The following is a 22,151-nucleotide window of genomic DNA, read 5'->3' as shown; positions in this document are numbered from 1 at the left end:
TCAGCTGTTGGTTTGGGCGCCCACCCAACTTGAGGTCACCGGTGGGCATCTGGGAAGAGCAGGAATCATTTTCTAAGTGTTTGGGGGGCTTTTGATGGCCTTTGTTGGTGCTGGTGTTAAATATAATATGAATAAAAAAGAAAGGGCCAGGCCGGCGCCGCGGCTCACTAGGCTAATCCTCCGCCTAGCGGCACCGGCACCCCAGGTTCTAGTCCTGGTCGGGGTGCCGGATTCTGTCCCAATTGCCCCTCTTCCAGGCCAGCTTTCTGCTATAGCCCGGGAGTGCAGTGGAGGATGGCCCAAGTGCTTCGGCCCTGCACCCCATGGGAGACCAGGAGAAGTCCCTGGCTCCTGCCTTTGGATCAGTGCGGTGCGCCGGCTGCAGCATGCCGGTCGCGGCGGCCATTGGAGGGTGAACCAACGGCAAAGGAAGACCTTTCTCTCTGTCTCTCTCTCTCTCACTGTCCACTCTGCCTGTCAAAAAAATGTAAAAAAAAAAAAGAAAGGGCCAGACGTGGCCATCTTATACATTACCTGTGTGAATTAAGATGCTTTCCATCTGCTAGCCCTGTGGGGAGGGGACCTCTATGTGACCGCACAGGTATTTAGTCTGGAAAGGTTTTTCTTTGTGTGATGGGGAAACGCAGGCTGGATATCAGATGTAGGGGGCCCAGCCAGGGCTGCATGAGCCATGGCCATGAAGCAGAGTTTATAGAAGCCGAATCATATCTTCTGCAGAGTACATCAGGATCATTTTACTGAGAGACTGTAACGCGAGAAAGTGTTGGGGTAGCAGAGTGGTCCTATTATGTTTATCTCATCCAGAGTTGAGTTTTCTTTACATGTATTTTTAATTCCTTGTAAAGACAGATACATTAATGGAGGAATGACTCGTAGGTGACCGGTTTGAGAAACCACGAGCTTATAGTGACCCTAGCTAAATGGTGACAATTGGCTGCATGGGGAGGTTGGTGATATTTTTGATACATGGGACATGTAGTGCAGCCCTTTGAGGAAGCAGGAGGCGGGCCTTCCCACTTTTCTTCTCCCCTTTCTTGCCAAGCTTCCAACATGTGCTGCCTTGACCTTGGAAGAGAACTTCCCAGGGCTGTCCGGGGTGGTGCTGCTGCCTCTGCCGAGATGATGCTTGGCATAGGACAGAGTGGCCTTCGTGAGCCAAGGCCAAGGCGTCTCTTTCCTTCCCAGCTCCAAGTAATGACCAAGACACTCTCTCTGCTCCTGTCTCTCTCTGGCCTCATTTCCCAGGGAAGGCCCTCTGTATGGACTGTGCCACACTCTGGCAGGTCTTCACTGATGACTGGAATTCATGCTGACTTCGACCATGCCTATGTGCAGTTTTGACCTGTTGCACAAATAGTGCACACACTGGGGAGTGATTCCCCTACTTTTTAACTGCCTACACTAGAGTGTTTTATGACCTTGGTTTCTATACCAGTTCTTTCTTTATGGCTCTGTAGTAACAATTTGAGTCTCCTGTAAGCAAGAATGGTACCTTTATCTTCTGAACCCTTTGTTCCCTTGTGCATGTGCTAAGCACCCAGTAAACTTATAAAACCTTAAGATTCGGCCGGCACCACGGCTCACTAGGCTAATCCTCCACCTTGCGGCGCCAGCACACCGGGTTCTAGTCCCGGTCGGGGCGCCAGATTCTGTCCTGGATGCCCCTCTTCCAGGCCAGCTCTCTGCTATGGCCCGGGAGTGCAGTGGAGGATGGCCCAAGTACTTGGGCCCTGCACCCTCATGGGAGACCAGGAGAAGCACCTGGCTCCTGCCATCGGATCAGCGCGGTGCACCCGCCGCGGCGGCCATTGGAGGGTGAACCAATGGCAAAGGAAGACCTTTCTCTCTGTCTCTCTCTCTCTCACTGTCCACTCTGCCTGTCCAAAAAAAAAAAAAAATTCATGTAGCTACCTGCATTGAATGAGATATGGAGAATTAGCACATACTAACACATTCTACATACAACTGTAAGGTAACAAATACTGAGTCATTATTGTTATAGTGCTGGGAGTGATTTAAAAGTAGCAGACATTGTCATATATCAGAAAGTAATGTGAAGACTCTAGAGAATTTTTAAAATTGATGTCTTATTTTTATTTTATTTTTTGACAGGCAGAGTGGACAGAGAGAGAGACAGAGAGAAAGGTCTTCCTTTGCTGTTGGTTCACCCTCCAATGGCCACCACGGCTGGCGCGCTGCGGCCGGCGCACTGCGCTGACCCGATGGCAGGAGCCAGGAGCTTATCCTGGTCTCCCATGGGGTGCAGGGCCCAAGCACTTGGGCCATCCTCCACTGCACTCCCTGGCCACAGCAGAGAGCTGGCCTGGAAGAGGGGCAACCAGGACAGAATCCGGCACCCCGACTGGGACTAGAACCCGGTGTGCCGGCGCTGCAAGGCGGAGGATTAGCCGAGTGAGCTGCGATGCCGGCCAGATGTCTTTTATTTTTGAGGTGACATTTTAAATTTACATTATAGTCAAAGGCTTAATGGTCCATGAAATAAATAGTTCAACAAGTAAAAAGTAAGAAGAACCATGGTTCAGCAGGAATGTAAGGAAGGGCTATAGAAAGTAATCAAATGAAAATGTCAATTTCATTCACATACAATAAATCTTAAAAATGACCGCAGACCAAGTGCAGTATCTGTTCTTATCAGGTTTTCATCTTTGGGACGATCATTGCTTCATAGTACTGCTGTGAGGAATGCATGGGGAAATTTCATTTCCCACCATTTTCCAGCTATGGGAACTAAGCCCTGGCAAGGTTGACTTGCCTACGAGCCACCTGTTAAAGTGGTGGAGGCACAGTCTGCACCATATGGATTGATTCCTCTATGATGGCGTTATGTGGTCATTTGAGATTCCCAGCATTTTATTGTACAGTTGAGTAGGTTGTTCACTGCTCACAGGTGCCCAGCTGAGGGAACAGCGGAACTGAGCTATAGCCTGTGGTCCATTGGCAGTGGCTGTGGGATAAAGTACACAGCTGAAGGAATGTCCCGAGCGTCGCTGCCTCATTCAAGGTGTAGAACATTTCCTGTATTTCTCAGAAATGACTTTGCTCTTATTCCACCTCCCTCAACCCCTCTTTCTGACTACAGCAACCACTGATCTAGCTCCATAGGTTAGTTTTGCATGTTTCAGAACAGCAGAGCCCTGTAGAACTTTCTCTAATGATGGATGTATTCTGTGTACCTGGGCTGTCCAGTGTGGTTGCCACCGGCCACTTGTGACTCTTGAATACTTGAAATGCGGCTTGCACAGCTGAGGAACTGACTCGTAACGTTCTACTTAATGTTGATTAAATAGTCACATGTGGTGGTGACATCTGTGTTGGACAGCCCAGATCTAGAACTTGGAATAGTTCTATTTTAATTGGCTTCTTTCGTGCAATGTAATGTTTCCGAGGTTCTCTGTGTTGTTACACAATTGGATCATTCTTTGTAATGCCAAGTAGTATTCTACTTTATGAATACATTGAAAGTTGTTCATTCATCTGTTGATAGACTTTTGCGTTATTTCCAGTTTGGGGGTACTGTGAATAAAGTTCGTATAAACATTTGCAACATTTTATTTACACATGTAATATTTATTTACATTTATAACACTTCAAAGCATCTCTCTCTTCTTCTAGCCATGAAGTTTGGGACCGTATGGTGATTGTATCTTTAACTTTACAAGAAACTTCAAAACCGTTTTCCAAAGTGATTGTGCCACTTTTTATTCCCACCAGCACTGTTGCCTTTGCTCCTCATTCTCATCAGCCTTGGGATAGGCAGTCGTTTTAATTTTAGGCATTCTAGTGGGTGTGAAGTGCTAAGTATGTCATTGCAATTTAAATCAATACTTCCCTGATGACTAATGGTGTGAAACATCTTTTCATGTGCTTCTAGGCCATTTGAATTTCTTCTTTTATAAAGTGCTTATACAAACATTTGCCCATTTAAAAAAAAAAAAGGATTTTATTGAGTTGTAGGAGTTCTTTATATACTTTGGATGCAAATCCCTTGTCAGATATTTGTGTTATAAATTCTCATATTTTCTACCATTCTGTGGCTTGCCTGTTGAAGGACAGATGTTTCTAATTTTGATGGAGTTCAGTTTTCCAATCATTTTTCTTCTGTGGTTTGTGCCTTTGTGTTCATTCAGTGTAAGAAATTTCAGTTTATTCTAACACTGTGAAGATTTTCTGTTTTCTTTAAGTTCTATAATTCTAGTTTTTATGTGTGTGACTGTAAACCATTTTGAGTTAACTTTTGTGTAAGTATGAGGTAGGGATTGAGGTTCATTTTTTTTATATATATATAAAATTTTTTTCCATCACACTTCACTTGAAGGCCATTCACATTTTATGTGAACTGTTCAAGTCTTTTGCCCATCTTTGGAAAACTTGGGTTGTCTGTTTATTATTGAGTTGATATGTATGTGTATATATGATGTATTTGCTCCTCATTCTCTTCAACCTGGATGTGGGCAGTCATCTTGAGGCATTCTATTGATTCTGAAATGCTGTGTCATTGTGATTTTGATTGGTACTTCCCTGATGACTAATGAAATTAAACATCTTCTTCTTTTTTTTTTTTTTTTTTTGACAGGCAGAGTGGATAGTGAGAGAGAGAGAGAGACAGAGAGAAAGGTCTTCCTTTGCCGTTGGTTTACCCTCCAATGGCCGCCGCGGCCGGCGCACCGCGCTGATCTGATGGCAGGAGCCAGGTACTTCTCCTGGTCTCCCATGGGGTGCAGGGCCCAAGCACTTGGGCCATCCTCCACTGCCTTCCCTGGCCACAGCAGAGAGCTGGCCTGGAAGAGGGGCAACCAGGAAAGAATCCCGCGCCCCAACTGGGACTAGAACCCGGTGTGCTGGCGCCACTAGGTGGAGGATTAGCCTATTGAGCCACGGCGCTGGCCAAATTAAACATCTTCTCATGTGCTTCTAGGCCATTAGTATTTCTTATTTTGTGAAGTGCTTATTCTAACCTTTATATATGTACATCTTGTAATAATACAAGACCCTTTGCAGGTATGTATGTGTCTTATGAATATTTTCTTACTTTTTTTTAATAATTCAGCCTAATTTTTTTTAGATTGTATTTGAGAGGCAGAGCTATAGAGAGACGAGAGGGAGAGTCAGAGAGGAAGGTTTTCCATCTGCCGGTTCACTCCCCAGTTGGCCATAATGGCTGGAGCTGGGCTGATCTGAAGCCAGGAGCCAAGAGCTTCTTCCAGACTGGACACACAGACAGGGGCCCAAGCACTTGGGCCATCTTCTACTCCTTTCCCAGGCCATAGCAGAGAGCTGGATTGGAAGTGGAGCAGCCAGGACATGAACCGGCACCCACATAGGACGCTGGCACCATAGGCAGAGGCATAGCCTGCTACGCCACAGTGCCACCGCAACTTTTTTTTTTCTGAGTAGCATTTTTTTGGAAAGCAGAAGTTTAATATTTTTATTTTTATTATATATAAATATATATTATCTATAAATATAATTATATATAAATATATATTTTATTAAGTGCATTTTGTCTTTTTTATTTTATATAATTAGTACTTTTGTGTCTTAATAATATTTTCTGGGGACCGGCTCTGTGGCGCAGTAGGTTAATCCTGCACATGTGGCGCCGGCATCCCATATGTGCGCCAGTTCTAGTCCTGTCAGCTCTTCTTCAGATCCAGCTCTGTGCTATGGCCTGGGAAAGCAGTAGAAGATGGCCCAAATCCTTGGGCTCCTGCACCTGCATGGGAGATCTGGAAAAAGCACCTGGCTCCTGCCTTTGGATCGGCCCAGCTCTGGCTGCTGCAGCCATCTGGGGAGTGAACCAGCGGATGGAAGACCTTTCTTTCTGTCTCTCCCTCTCACTGTCTGTAACTCTATCTCTCAAACAAATAAAATCTTTACCAAAAAAAAAAAAAAGTATTTTCTGTATTCCAGGGTCATAAAGATTTTTCCTGTTTTTTTTTTTTTCCATAGAAGTTTTGTGGTTTTAGATTTTATGTTTAGATATATAATCCATTGTGGATTAATTTTGTAAAAAAAATTATTTTAAAAGTTTTTATTTTATTGACTTGAAATAGAGAGGTAGAGAGACAGAGAGACCAAGATCTCCCACCCACTCTTTTACTTCTTAAATGACTGCAGCAGTCAGGGTTGGTCTGCACTGAAGCCAGGAGCCAGGAACTCAACCCAGTCCTCCTGTGTGGACGGCAGGGTCCCGAGTACTTGAGTCATGATCACTTGCTTCTTCCTAGTGTGTGTACTGGCAGAAAGGGAGACTTGGGAGCGGAACCAGGATTCTAATTTGTTCTACTCTAAGACTAGGTCCTACTTTAGGTCCCTTATGTTTTCCATGAATCTTCAAGATTTCAATTCTTACAACCTATTAAAGGAAGAAAAATAATATAATCATCCCAATAGATGCAGAGAAAACATTAGACAGTATTCTTTATGAAAATTTTATTTTTTTTATTTTATTTATTTTTTTGACAGGCAGAGTGGACAGTGAGAGAGAGAGAGACAGAGAGAAAGGTCTTCCTTTTGCTGTTGGATCACCCTCCAATGGCCGCCGCGGCCAGCGCGCTGCGGCCAGCGCACTGCGCTGATCCAAAGGCAGGAGCCAGGTACTTCTCCTGGTCTCCCATGGGGTGCAGGGCCCAACTACTTGGGCCATCCTCCACTGCACTCCCTGGCCACAGCAGAGAGCTGGCCTGGAAGAGGTGCAACCGGGACAGAATCCTGCGCCCCGACCGGGACTAGAACCCGGTGTGCCGGTGCCGCAAGGCGGAGGATTAGCCTAGTGAGCCGCGGCGCTGGCCCATGAAAATTTTCTTGGTTTAAAAAAGGTCATTTGAAAGAAACTTATAGATAACACATTAATGCTTTTAGCACACAGCATAATTTGAGATCCTAGTCACTGCAGCAGGGCAAGTAAAAGAAATGAAAGGTATATATGTGGAGAGAAAGAAGTGAAACTATCTGAAGATCACATGGATGCCTGTGTAGAAAATTTAAGTCACTTAAAAAATCTCCTAGAAATAATAATTCAGTTTAACAAGAGTAAAAGTTATAATGTCTGTACAGAATCAATTATGCTTCTACTTACCAGTAGCTAACAGGTCGAAAATGAAATTTAAAATAATTCCACTGGCAATATCATTATTAACATAAAATACCTAAGGACAAATTTAACAAAAGATGTGTAAGACCTCTATATATGTAAATACAAAAAGCATCACTTAGATGAATTAGACATAAAGGTATATGTACATATTTGTATATCTGTATACCTACATATATATGCATACATATTTTCTCTAATGCATATGTGTGTGTATATATTTATTTATTTCTAAATCTATGTGGAAAGAGAAGGAAAGAGAGAGACAATGCAGAGTGCCCAGCACTTGCTAGCTGTATCATGTTTGTGGGTTAGAAACCTAGATGTTATTAAAATGTTAATTCTTCCCAAATGATGTGTTGACTAAAGCCAATCCTATCAGCATCCCCACAGAAATATTAATGTTTTTAAAAGACCTTCTATCCATCTTTGTACTCTTACATAAGTCATTTAAACACTATGAGACCCATTCATAAAGTAGGAGTGATCATAATATACACTTTCACTAGTTAGGAAAAGTGGCAACTCAAACAATAGATTTTTATTTTTCTCTCTCCAAAATACACTTTTTTTATGTTTGGCACATAAACACTGATCTTGTTTCTTTGGTATGCAAAACATCTGTTCTCATGATTACCTCAAAGTCTGATAGGGCTTCCCCATCTCCTGCCATCATGCCTTTCTTCCAACCAATGGGAAGGAGCAAGAGCAGAAGTGCATATCTGTCCCTTCAAGGACATTTCCCGGAGGCTGCAGTGCCTTTTGCTTGCATCTCATTAGCTGTAACTTGACCACATGGTCCTATCTGTTTACACTGAAGCTGATTAAAGGATAACCATTGAATTGGCTAAAATTCAGAGGTTCTGTTACAGAGGAGAGTTTAGAGGACGATTAGGGATCTCTGCCACCCTACCACACTGATGCTGTAAAGATCAAATGAAATAATGTGTACATTGTGCCTAGGACATACTTGACCCTAGGATGGATGTTTAGTCTAGTAGTTAAAACATAGCTAAGACACCTGAATTCCACTTCAGAGGACTGGGTTAGTTCAGTACCTGGTTCCACTTCCTGCTAATGCAGACCCAGTGAGGTGGCAATGAAGGCTCGAGTAATTGGGTTTCTGCCACCCACCCAGGGACCTGAATATGGCCCATCTCAGCACTGAGGAGTTATCTGAAGAATAACAGATGTGGGAGATTCATTCTCATTCATTCATTCTCTCTCTCTCTCTCTCTCTCTGTCTCTCTCAAATAAGACTTGCAGGGAGGAAGGATGGATGGATACCATGCCCAACACTAATTCATGCCAAATACTAGCCATTATGTTTATAATTAACTTGATAGATAGTTATCCATTCTTTCTATTTGTTCAGTATATATTGAATACTCTGATGCTGAATAATATGCCTCTGTTTAAATCTCTCTATCAATAACCAAAAGATTATCCAAGATAGCAAATGCTTTGTTGAATAGCTCTAAAAGTTAAAGTTAAGGAAGTCTTTTTTTTTTTTTTTTTTTTTTCAGATAAAAACATTTTATTTGAGAGGCAAAGAGGCAGAGCACGTGTGAGCGAGCATGGTCTCATCTCATCTACTGGTTCACTCCCCAGATTCTGTCAGTGACTGGGGGACTGAAGCTGGGAGTTGGGAACTCAATCCAGGTATCCTGCTTATGTAATTGGAACCCAGCCACTCAAACCACTGCAGCTCTGCAACTGCCTCACAGGATCTGCACTAGCAGGAAGCTGGAGTCTGGAGGTGGAGCTGGCCATGAAGCCTGGGCATTTGATGAGGGGCATGGGCATCCTAACTGATGTCTTAACCACTGGGCCAAGCTCACCCTGTTCATTCTTTATCAGACAGAGCCGAAGCTTATCATGCCAGTGATTCATGCGTCTTGGCCTGGATCCTACCTTTTGAAACAAGATGAAATAATCCCTATTCCATATCTTAATTCTGCAAATAGATGAAGACAGCCACCAAACTTTCCATTTAGTTTTCTTGCTTTATGTAAGCATTCGTTAGTGCAGTATTTATCTAGCACAAGGATTGACAAAAGGGCCAGATGGCATTTTTGGCTTTGTGGACCACATGATCTCTGTCACAGCTTCTCAACTCTTATTATTTTTAAAATTTTATTTAAGTTATACTGGTTTCAAGTATTTCACATATACAGATTTAGGAACACAGTGATACTTCCCACCCTGTCCTACTCTCCTTCCTACCATGCTCCAACCTTTCTTCCTCTTCGCTTTCCCATTCCCACTCTGAATTTTTACAAAGGTCGACTTTCAGTTTACTTAATGATCGTATAATTTACCCTGCACTAAGTAAGAGACAACAGATAGTTGAGTCTTATTACTTTGGCTAGGATTTTCAGCATTTCTTACATCTCCATGCCTCTACTTCCTGGTCAGTATTTCTCAAGTCATATTGTCTATCTTGGTGTCTCTCTAGTGTGGCCATGCTACCTTGGCAAGTCATCTGTTCTGCCGCATGCTTAGTCCACACATCTGTTGACCTCTCCCAGTCTTGCCCTTATCCAGTCTCCTCCACAAACCTGTGTACACTAGGAAAAGAAGAATCCCTTTTCCCACCTTTTATTCTTCACACCTGATGCAGTGTGATCTTAATGCAGGTTTTCTTTAGCTGACCGTCTAATGCGTAATATAGCTCTAACCCTAACCTAAGCCCACAGCTTCCCTTAAAGACAACCCAGGGCTACCCAAGAAGGGATAGAGAGGAAATTAACCTTTATTAATGGCTCAGCCCCTGTGATCATATAAAATCTGCATGTTTCATCTCAATGTGAGAGCTGTAGGGAGTAGGATTCAAGGTGGATAATGTAACCAAGTTGTGGTCCTGCAGTTCTAGGACTGAGTGGGCCTGGCGAAGCAAGTGTGCATATGGCCAAAGTAGATTCAACACAGTGTCCCCTGCACAGCAGAGCTGCTGGCCCAAGGTCATCTTTCATCAAGACATGTGAAGAGCATAAAGTCACAGACATGGGCCCTGAATTTTTAATTTTTGAAGCATTTCCTTCACAAGATTATGGAGTAGGTTATTTTATTTCTATTTTACAAGAAAGGAAATCAAACCCAAGGTTATTGAAATAATTGCCCAAGGTGCCAGACCCCAGTGTCTGGCTGTCTTTTTATCATATTTTCTCTCCCCTAAGAAGTCCAACCCAACTCTTTATCTAGCTAACTCCTCCTTGTTTTTTAAAACTCAGCTCAATCATCATCCTCTCCAGGAGGTGCTCCCTGGAAATCAGCCTCACCTCATCCCCATCACCTGATTTAGATGCTTTTCCTCTGTGTGAACATAGATTATAACCTTGTTTGACTGTGCCTTGACTGGTCTTAGCTTGTAAGGAAATCAAGATAAAAATTTCTGCCTCACTGAGTTTTGTACTCAATGAATATTACTAAAGAAATTGCCCAGATGGAACCAAGTCTGGTGCAGTAGGGACTTAGCTTCCTGTGACATTGCTCATCTCTGATTACAGCTAGGGGAAAAACAGAGACCACTTCTTTAGTAGTAAGCATTGAATAGGCTACATCCAGAGGCAAACTCCAAGAAAACATAGGCTCCTCCTAGCAGCCGTGGGTCTTTGCAGCCAAGGCAACTTAGAACCCCAAACCCATGAGTTTTCTTCTGTGATTAAGAGAAGAGATCTGGAGTCAGGGTTCTTCCTGTCTCCATCATCTTCCAGCAAAATGCTCTTCAACAGTTGACTTAGCTTTTCTTTGCATTGGCTTCTAATCTTTCAAATGTGAATAATGAACTTGCCTGTATTAGTTACCTATTGCTGTATAACAAATAGCCCAAAATTTAGTGGCTCAAGGCAACACATGTTTGTTAGCTCAGAGTTGTCTTAGCCATTTGGGAGAGGGTTTATCTGGCTGCCAGTCTTTCATGAGACTGCAATCATCTGAAGCAGTGGCTGAGGCTGGAGGTTTCACTTCCAAGATGGCTCACGAATGTGGCTGTTGGCAAATGTCCTCGGTACCTGCAACAGGGACCTCTCTGTCCAGTACCGGAGCTGATTGCTCTTGGAGCATGCGTGAGAGGAGCAAGGAGGAAGCCCTAACTCCCTTTATGATCAGATCTGTTATCAAGTTGTGCCTTATTATTTTCATCACATTCTGCACGTTGGAAGGAAGTTAGTTGGTGAGGCCCACAATCAAGAGAGAAATTAAGCTACACCTTTTGAAGGAAGGCATTTTAAAAAGAAATTGTAGACATTTTAAAACCTTCACAGTGTCTTACAGGGTTGAGTGAGAATTACATGAGATAATCATTGCAAAGTAGTTAGAACTGGACTTACGCATCACCAAAAAGGGTTTCTTTCTCTTCCACCTTGAATGCTTACTTTGTGATAGAGAAAGATTAGCTGTCAACATTAAGACTTTAGCCTGAAAACTCTTCCACTGAAAATAGGGCAAAGACATTCGATCTAAGTTAGTAGTGTAATTCATTGAAGTTATCTGTAGAGTCATTGATGTGAAAAGTTGCTCATGGCATACTTTGGATTTTAAAAAGCAGATGCAGAACAGCGTGTACAATGATCTGGTGTTTGTGTGGTTACGTATGTATGTCCCTATGCCTATTTATGCATAGAAAGTGTTCTGGAAGGAGGTTCCTTGAAATATTAATAATAATTACCTCTGGGTAGTGGGAATTATGTTAAGCTTAAGAAACTTTTCCCCTTTATTGTTTTCTGTATTGTTTGAGTTTCTTGATACTGATTCTATATCTTTGAAAATAATAAGGGAATTTTCCAAAGAGAAGGAAAAAGAAACCAAGTTGGCAGGAGGATGTGTGTGGAAGATAGAAAGGGTTGGGATGTTGATTGAGGACACTGCTGCTCTGTGTGGCTGGGTTGTCCCTGTGCAGAGTCTGACTGCTGGGGTGTCTGATGATCTTTCAGGGTAGCTGTGAAGACCAGTATAGGCAGGGAGTAGGTGAGAGCCTATGTTTGTGCTTAGGGGACATAAATGTGAGGGAAAGGAAGACTTTTCGGGAAACAGGGGAAGCAAGAGGAAGAAGGACATCTATGTGGAAAAGGCAAGACAAAGGTGGTGTTGACAGCAAGGTGTGACTGCTGATCATTTGCCTTGGGAGGAGCAGTTTTGTCTCCAAAAAATGCTGTGGTCCCAGGCTGCCCTCTGTGTCCTTTATGATTACACTTCCCATGTTGGTTGACATTTGTATGATTCTTCCTCTCTGTTAGCAGAGTTACAAGCAGTACTGGCTGGCTAGCTCATGACACCAGCACTCAACACAGAGTGAGTGTTCCAAGAATTTGTTTGGAGAATACAGACAGGCTAAACTAATATAAAAATTAATGCCTTTTGTAAACCAAAAAAACTTTTAGGTCTGTTGGTAACCAATTGAATAATTTTTTATTCAAATGAAACAGAGAAGTTGAAAATGTGTATTCTGTAGAGAAAAGTTAGCCTGATGATGCTTTTTGAAATATTCAAGTCTACCATTAGTTTCCTATTTGTCTTGTCTATTCTTTGTTCATGTTTTCTTCTTTCTCGGGCTTTTTAAATTAATTGAATTTTTAAATGTTTTTAGTTTTTTTTTTTTTTTTTTTTTTTTTTTTTTTTTTTGACAGGCAGAGTGGACAGTGAGAGAGAGAGACAGAGAGAAAGGTCTTCCTTTTTGCCGTTGGTTCACCCTCCAATGGCCGCCGCTGCAGCCGGCGCACCGCGCTGATCCTGGCAGGAGCCAGGAGCCAGGTGCTTTTCCTGGTCTCCCATGGGGTGCAGGGCCCAAGCACCTGGGCCATCCTCCACTGCACTCCCTGGCCATAGCAGAGAGCTGGCCTGGAAGAGGGGCAACCGGGACAGAATCCGGCGCCCCAACCGGGACTCGAACCCGGTGTGCCGGCGCCGCAAGGTGGAGGATTAGCCTATTGAGCCACGGCGCCGGCTCTGTTTTTAGGTTTTAAAAAATTTATTCCCTATGTCTTTTCTTGAAAGTGATTACCTTTATGCTTATTCACAAATCTTTAGTTTATCTTGGTCTACATAGAGTAAAATTGTAATGGTTCATGTAGAAAATAACCTTAGAATAATATAACCATTTCCCCTATCTTGACCCTTGTGTTGTTTGTTCATACATTTTACTTCCACATTTTTTTTTAAAGATTTATTTATTTACTTGAAAGAGTTACACAGAAAGAAGAGAGACAGAGACAGAGAGAGAGAGAGAGGTCTTCCATCTGATGGTTCACTCCCAGATGGCCACAATGGTTGGAGCTGTGCCGATCTGGAGCCAGGAGCTTCTTCCCGGTTTCCCACGTGGGTGCAGGGGCCTAAGGATTTGGGCCATCTTCTACTGCTTTCCCAGGCCATAGCAGAGAGCTGGATCGGAAGTAGAGCAGCCAGGTCTTGAACCGGCATCCACATAGGATTGCTGGCACTTCAGGCCAGAGCGTTACCCAACTGCACCACAGTGCCGGCCCCTTACTTCCACATTTGTTAGAAGCCCCACAATATAGTCAACTATTTTTGCATTAATCTCTCAATTTTTTTGAGAGATTTAAACAGTAAGAATAATTGTGTCTACCCACATGTTTAATATTTCAGGCTCTTTATTTCTTTCCTCAGATGCAAATTTCCATCTAATATGAGTGTATTCCTCTTGTCTAAAGGAATTCCTTTTTTATTCTTGCAGTTCCGCTCTGCTGGTGATGAATTCTTTAAGTTTTAGATGTCTGAAAAAAATCTGTGCTTCATTTTTACTTGCAGCTGATACTTTTGCTGGGTATAGAATTCGAAATACTTTTTGCTGGGTATATAATTCTAAGTTAATAGTGCTGTTTTCTTTCTGTTCTTTAAAGAATTGCTGTACTGTCTTCTGGCCTGCATTGTTTCTGATGAGAAGACTACTGTCCTTATTATCTTTGCTCCTTTTTACCTAAGGTGCCTTTTTTCTCTGTCTTCCTTAACCTCTCTAGAGTCTCAATTTTTTCTCCTTTTATTCACATACATGGTTGAGTTCTGTCTGAGTTCCCATTCCCTGCCTAGACCTGGAAACTCCCTCAGCAGCAGGCTGTGACATTTGTAGGGCTCATTTTCACTTTTTTTTTTTTTCAGAGATCACTGTTGTGTCTTGTGTATTGTTCAATGTCTGAAAATAATTTTTCCTGATTTTCTGCAGTTACCTAAGCCAGTCTAATATTGATTCATATCTACTCCATTTTGGAAAGAAGCAGAAGTTTTGAAATGTCAAATCAGAAAAATAAAGGCTTAAAACATTAAAACTAACTTTTGATTGCAAAACTTCTTCCTGAAAACTGGATTGTATTTTGTATTAACTTAGAATTATGAGCTCATTTAAAACAGTTCATTTAGTGCCATATATTTGATATTATCTTTTTTCTTATAGGAAATAGGAAACATCCAAACTGGATTTCTAAGTCACTCCAAGGCAGTGATGGATCAGAAGTTGCAGAATGCAATCCATGATAAAAGTCATCAAAAAATTGAGTTCAAATAGAGGAAAGAAAATTGGTCTACCATCTTACAACTCTGCTCTAGAAAAAATATTTATGATAGGAGGCTACAGTTGGGAAAATTATTTGACTCTTAGTGCACCTGAATGAAAGACATTGTCATTTTGCTTCTTGGAAAGACTTGTATATCTGCAATTATTTTAATACTCAGTGATGTTTTAAAAAATCTTGACATGATCGGCTGGGAGGAGGGACAGAGCAATCACTAAAACCTGAGTTGGTCAAGATGACTTCTGAGGAAATGGCAGCTTCTGTTACTCCTGCGACTCAGAGAAAAGTAGTGTCTGCTCTGTCAACAGCAGAGGAAAGTAAGGAAAAGGCCTCCGGCATCGGCGTTCCAAAGGTGTGTACCGGGAGGCAGAGCAGGCAGTTGCCTCATTCCATCTCACAACTGAACACATTTAAAGAAGACTGCTCCAGGAGCCATTTGCCCGAGGTTATCTCAATAGCAAGGGAGAAAATAGTGAGCGACGAGAACAGTAATGAAAGGTGCTGGGAGCAGAGCGTGCCGGAGTCGATGAAGAACCTTAACATTAGCTGCAGCAGCTTGCTGAGAAACCATCAGCATGGCCTGCCCCCGAGCCAGTTTTATGAAACGTGTGACTCTGTCACCGAGCAAGACTTGTGTTTGGAAACTGGAATTCCTTCTCCACTGGAAAGAAAGGTGTTTCCTGGAATTCAACTGGAAATAGCTGGACCTCCCATGGATATTAGTCCTTTAGGAAATCATCCAGCGGTTATGGAGACTGATGGATCACACCCTGGCAGCAACGTGGCACTATTGCATTTTCATTATGAGGTTGACAGAAGAACATCAGACACTTTCTGTACCATGGCAGAAAACTTAACCTTGGATGATTGTGGAAACTGTGTACCACTGCCTCCTGTTGAGGGGGAGCAGAAGAAAAATTACATGGCATACACTTCTCAACTGGCGGGCTTGGCCCAAAGCTGTGATAATCAGAATGGGCAGCTGCCGTGTGGTCATTGTGACACCTTGAATGAAAAATACTTGTGCTTTGAAGGCACTTGCCAGAAGGTTGACGGGGTATGTTCAAGTGATAGCTTTGACAAGGAGGATTTTACTGCCAGACCGCCTGCCAAGACCTTTTTGAGCCAATTTGAGCACTTTCCTGATAATTGTGAAGAGGTAGAAGATTTTTTTAAAAGCAAAAAGGAACGTTCCACTTTGCTGGTCAGAAGATTTTGTAAAAATGACAGGGAAGTTAAGAAATCTGTATATACTGGGACAAGAGCAATTGTGAGAACTCTGCCTTCTGGCCACATTGGGAGGGTCGCTTGGAGTTATGTTGATCAAAAGAGAAATGCTCTCTTAGTATCTCGTGGGAGAGTGACAGAACCTCTTTCTTCTTTGGAGATGAGGCAAGGTGGGAGCCATCATTTGTCAGAAGCCCCGTGGTATCTGGTAAGAGTTCAAGTTTCTTTTCATCATTTCTTTATCTTTTTAGGATTTAAATTTCCATTATCTTAATTCATGGAAAATGTTAAGATCTGTCAAGTTGTAGTTCTTAGGGGAAGCATTTGCAGTTATTGGAAGATAGATATTCCAGTTGATAGCTATCCAGATTGAGTAAACCCTGTAAATGAGTAAGTATCAACACCCACACTTATGTCATTGAGAGCAGGGGCATTAAGGAGATTGCCTAGTGTGGAAAAATGTCTATCGATTGCTTATCTGTTGTGTACTTTGAGATAAACACCAGGGTCTTCTGTTGTGTCATTTCATGGTTTTTAGGTTCTCAGACCTAAAGGAATTTATATCTGGTTTTCTTTCCTCATAAACTTTTTGTGTCATGGACCCTTTGGAAAATTAATGAAGCTAATGGATTTAGAATAATGTTTTTAAATGCATCAGATGAAATATTAAGCATTACAAGGCAAATTATTTTGATATATGTTTTCAAGATATGTTTTGGAACCATGATATGACAGTTTAGTGCTTCCTCAGTAACATACTAAGTAATGGTATTGGTGAAAACAACCATCCTTTCAAAGTAATAATGAGAATGTCGGGAATGGTTTGCTTGGGACCTTGTCAGTTTTAGCACTTTCCTGGGAAAGCCTTCAGTCCTGCACAAGCCACGGCAATGGTGACCTTAAATATCAATTAATTACCTACTGCAATTGTAATATGACTTGTAAATAACTAATTTCTGTTGATGACAAATTACTGCAACTACTAAGATTTGTTGCCTATATTCATAGTTGAAGGAAATGCTAAATTTCTGAGATTAATAAAAATAAAGCATTTTTTTCTTATCTGAATTTCCAGGTCCTCTGAATTTTAGCCAATCTGCCCTCTTTAAGATCAGAATCCCACTCTAGAAATACACATGATCAAGCCACCTGCCTTTGACTTGGTCTTTACATCTGCAGGCAGTACCATGTACCTTCTCCTGTTTTACTTATCTCAGTTAAACACTCCTGTTTCTTTCAACTGCTCTCCATGTGAAACTGTTCTAAAACTCCCCCACATTTCAGTTCTTCATAATTCCTCTAAAGCCTGTCCCTAGAAATAAATACTATAATAGAAAAACACCACATTTATTGAAATGCAACTGGTGTATTTTTATTTTCATCATCATTGTCCTCATCATCAAAATAATAGCTAACATTTACTGAACACTGAGCATGTGCCAGACTCTGGGCTAAATAATTTATGTGTTCAAGGTTATGGCATCATATTAACTACTGAATGTTGTCGGTGTGATTATTAACCCTATTGTATTGCTAGGAAAACTGAGTCTCTGGGAAGTCATATGTCTGCTCCAAGGTCATTTAGCTAGTAAGCGGCATAAGTAGGATTGTAATCTAGTCAGTTGGCACTCTTGGGTAGTTGATGCTCAAGACCAGAAGGCTACCGAATTTCGAGAAAGCTTTTACAGGAATGCAGTTCATTTCAGCAGTCGTGGATTCTGCCTATGGTATGTCAGAATCGGCTGTGTTCCATCTGGTGATTCTCACGGTGGTTCCATGTCACAGTTTGTTGGTTCCACCAGATCCTTGAGTCAGGATCACAGAGGCAGGGCACCCCATGCATCTGTTGTCAGAGTTCCCCTAGTGATTCCAGGGAGTTGATAACCATTGGCTAGGAGCTTACACTGGACTCTTGGTGGGTTTTTGTTTGTGTACTTAAATTTTTTTGTTGGGGGGGGAGGGAGATAAAGAGAAAGAAGCACTTGCATCCACTAATTCACTCCCCAAATGCCCACAATGGCCAGCACTGGGCCAGCCCGGAGCCAGGACCTCAGTCTGGGTCTCCCTTTTGAGTTTCAGGGACCCAATCACTTGAGCCATTGCCTGCTACCTCCAGGGGTCTGCACTGGCAGGAAGCTGGAGTTGAAGCAGAGCTGTGACTCAAATTCAGACACTCTGATGTGGGATGAAGCATCTCCATGGGCATCTTCACCTGCCCTAGCTCTTATTTTTTATTTATTTATTTTTTTAAATCAGGGCAGTTTGGGGAGCATTTGCCCTGCCCAGAAGTCTTTGACACTGCTCGGGCTCTCAGGAGCATCAGGGCTGACCTGGGAGCCTGCCTGCAGGCCCTTCTCCGGACAGTTAGCCGCTTGCCCCAGCCAGTGTCTGTGGATTTGTTTCCGCATCTGTTCATCTGAGCCCACATGAAACCTGAGCCGCAGGCCAGGCGCTGGTCACGGGCTTGCCTGCCCTGCTCCGCTCTCCCCACCACGACGCTGCTGCTGCAGAGTAGCGAGCCAGCCTGCTGAAAAATGCAGGGGGGTGGTTTGCAGTCACGTACACTTGAGCATTTGGAGTGCAGCAGGAATTTCAGTGGAATGAGGGTGCTTCAGAACCCTCCCTGGAGCTTCCCAGTGAGGGTGTGACTCTGGCACAAGCTTCAGAATCATTGTTGACATGCTCCTATCTTGCTCCAGTTCCTCCATCTGCAGCCCTGCTACTTCTGAGCGTGTTCGCCACCTCCTGGCTCAGCCCTGCCCTGCCCCGCCAGTCAGGGGCCCTGGGATGGTTGATTTCCAGTGAAAAGAACTGAGAGAGAGGATGCCAATGGTCTCCTCCTTGGCGCTGAGTCTCTGGAGGCTGGGAGAGGTTGCCAGTTCTCTCTGGTCCTTCTGTCTCTTCCTGTCTGACCAGCTTGAAGCAAGCTCTCGGTGTCTTCATGAACCCTGGAGGTGGAGCTGGGGGATGAGCCAGCTGCCTTTTCCTTTCTTGAGGGAGCTTCTCTAAGGGAGAGCACTTTCTGAACATCCACACCTTGCCACAGCAGGAACTAAGTTGTGTTTTCTAACCTAGGGCGTTCTCGCCATCTTTTGAAGTTCAGAACCTGGTGGAAATCCTGAAAAGTTGCACAGATGAATGATAACTGGCCCCGGCCCCTAGCCCCTGCCTGTTGCTGTGAGTGGTTTCCCTCTCCTGAACGCTGCAGACTGGATGGCTTGCTGCTCTTCCTGGTGTTTTTTTTTTTTAATTTTTTTTTAAGATTTATTTATTTTTTACTTTTTATTTTTTTTATTTATTTATTTTTATTTTTTGACAGGCAGAGTGGACAGTGAGAGAGAGACAGAGAGAAAGGTCTTCCTTTGCCGTTCGTTCACCCTCCAATGGCCGCCGCGGCCGGCGCGCTGTGGCCGGCGCACCGCGCTGATCCGATGGCAGGAGCCAGGAGCCAGGTGCTTTTCCTGGTCTCCCATGGGGTGCAGGGCCCAAGCACTTGGGCCATCCTCCACTGCACTCCCTGGCCACAGCAGAGAGCTGGCCTGCAAGAGGGGCAACCGGGACAGAATCAGGCGCCCCAGCTGGGACTAGAACCTGGTGTGCCGGCGCCACTAGGCAGAGGATTAGCCTAGTGAGCCGCGGCGCCGGCCAAGATTTATTTATTTTTTACTTGAGTTACACAGAGAGAGAAGAGGCAGAGAGAGAGAGAGAGAGAGAGAGAGAGTTCTTCCATCCATTGGTTCACTCCTCAATTAGCCGCAACAGCCAGAACTGGGCCGATCCGAAGCCAGGAGCCAGGAGCTTCTTCTGGGTCTCCCACACAGGTGCAGGGGCCCGAGGACTTGGACCATCTTCTACTGCTTTCCCAGGCCATAGCAGAGAGCTGGATCGGAAGTGGAGCAGCCAGGTCTTGAACTGGCACCCATAAGGGATGCAGGCGCTTCAGGCCAGGGCGTTAACTTGCTGTGCCACAGAGCTCCGGCCCATTTTTTTTTTTTTTTTTTTTTTTTTAAGATTTATTGCTCGTCCTGTTTTCTGATTATTTCATGCATCTCCATCCTGGTCTGCTGATCAGATTATGAATTTCTGAAGGGCACGAAATGGGCCCAAGGTGTTCTGTTACTCTCCACAATGCAGGCGTAGTGTCAAGTTCAGTGTCATGGTGAGAAGCATGGTTTCTGGAGTCAGTTGACCCGAGTTTAAGTTGGCACTCCGCAGCTGACTGGCGTGTGAACTCTTGCAGGCTGCTGAAGCTCATTGTTCCTGATTCGCTTATACGTGGGTGAGGAATGACTCTGTTAGTATGGGCACTAAAGGAAGTGCAGGAGAGGTGCCAGCGAGGAGAGCGCGACTGCCCTCACTCTGGCCCTTCACGACCTGCTGTGTCGGGAGCCTGTTGCCCTTGCTTTCTGCGCCTGGGTGGGCTACTCCCTAAGGAGGTCTACAGAGGTATAGATTTGAGTGTACAGTTGACCTTCCATATTTGTAGGCTGCACATCCACAGACTCAACCAACTGCAGATCAGAAATATTTGCAAAAATATTACATCTGTATTGAACACATATAGACCTTTTTTGGTCATTATTCCCTAGACTGTACAGCATCACAACTATTTACACAGCACTTACAGAATATTGGATATTATAAGTAATGTAGAGATGGTTTACTTCTCTAATTGATTTGAAAGAGAGTCAAGATCTCCCATCTGCCGGTTCACTCCCCAGATGTCCACCACAACCAGGGCTGACCCAGGCCATAGCCAGGAGCTGAGAACTCAATCTGGATCACCCACAGGTGTGGCAGAGACCCAACTACTTGAGCCATCCCCTGCTGCCTCCCAGGGTGTGCATTTGTAGCATGCTGGAACTGGGAGCAGAGCTAGGATTGGAAGCCAGGCACTGTGATAGGGAATGCAGGAATCCCAAGTGATGACTTAAACACTGTGCCAGATGCTTGCCCCAGTGAGAGATGATTTAAAGTGTGTGGGAGGATGTGTGGGTTCTGTGTAAGTACTAGGTCTTGAGCACAAGATTCGGTATTTGAGGGGTCCTGGAACCAATCCCCAGCAGATACTAAGGAACGACTGTGTGTCTCTCCATCTGTGATGTGGCTACATGCACAATCCTCACACATTTGAAGAATGTGTTATTTGTCCAATTAATTCCTTTGGCCTCACATTTTTAATTTTTTTGTTTTATTTTTGGATGCCTTAGTCAAAACGGCCCAATTAACTTATATTTGCACAGCTGTGCAGAGAAGAATGGATCTGTACAGAGGACATTAATGAGGATTAATGCTTGCTGACTGGTGAACTGTATGGAGGTCCTCCTCCTGCTTGTAAAAAATTAAAACCCTGCCCTCATCCAGTTCCAGCCGTACTCCCTCCATACTCCCTTCTTCCACACTTGATTTATTTGCTCAACAAAATGGGGCATTCTGGCAAATGCCTAAAGTCTCCAGGTTAAAGATTGGGTGAGGGTGTTTTTCCTTTAAGAAAATTCTTTCCCTGCCTGAGTTTTGGGGGGCGTATCGATACTTAGAGTTACCATGAGTGTGAAATACAAGAAGTTCCTGCTCTGCCCTGCTGGAATTGCTCATGTAACAGAGAAGGCAGGGGCGGCGAGGGCGGAAATTCCACCAGCTCCCGAGTGCGATCCTTCCTTTACTTTCCTTCCTTGATCCCCAGGAGGATTTACTGTGCAAGAGGACGAGGTTGCTTCGGAACATTATGGGAAAATGGAATTAAAAGATAAGTTTGGGTGCAAAAAATTTTGAAATCCATGCACAATTTTCTCATAATATGCCTTTTCCATTAATGTTTTGAAGACCCTGAATGTGCATAGATTTCAGAATTTTTATACTAAAATAAAGTTTCAAATCTTTTTTCCATGTACATTTTGAAGTACCCTTGTATAGATTGCAAAATAGAAAGCAAAATTTTGTATGATAGAAAAAGAACAAAAATGAAAAGAATAAATTAAAAATAAAATTTATTTTGAAAAATCAGACTAGAAAAACTATAAATTGAAAAGGAAGGTCCAAGCCGGCTTTTGTATTGCTGCTTCCTGTTCAGCTTTCTTCCTTCTAAAAATGTTTTTTCACCTCCTCCTCTACTCTGAAGCATGGAAAATTAAAGAGCCAATGATACGTGTTTATCAAAAGTACCTCTGTTGATACATATGGCCATCATTCTATATTTTATGTCTCTTTCTCATTGAACTCAATGGAAGCTCAAGAGAAAAACAATGTCCTGTAATGTATAAAGGGAC

At 43.3% G+C, this 22,151-nt stretch overlaps 1 protein-coding gene across 13 annotated transcripts in view; it reads left to right on the top strand.

The window, feature by feature from the left end:
- Positions 1–22,151, top strand: part of PLCE1 (phospholipase C epsilon 1) — a 352,529-nt gene that overhangs the window by 22,807 nt on the left and 307,571 nt on the right. For 12 of the 13 annotated variants that reach the window (XR_011382357.1, XM_070057584.1, XM_051823417.2 and 9 more), the window contains exon 2: positions 14,541–16,093. Coding sequence is in view for 12 of the 13 variants with exons in the window: in XM_070057584.1 (XP_069913685.1) it covers positions 14,894–16,093 (1,200 nt within the window). In the remaining variant the exon portion in view is untranslated. Of the gene's footprint in view, positions 1–8,661; positions 8,798–14,540; positions 16,094–22,151 lie in introns of all 13 variants that reach the window. The other variant, XM_070057579.1, reaches the window with a different exon arrangement.

This window comes from Oryctolagus cuniculus, chromosome 15 (assembly GCF_964237555.1).
Source record: "Oryctolagus cuniculus chromosome 15, mOryCun1.1, whole genome shotgun sequence".
In the NCBI taxonomy this organism is placed as follows: domain Eukaryota; kingdom Metazoa; phylum Chordata; class Mammalia; order Lagomorpha; family Leporidae; genus Oryctolagus; species Oryctolagus cuniculus.
The sequence above is the reverse complement of the archived record's forward strand: the minus strand, read 5'-3'. Positions and strand labels throughout refer to the sequence as shown.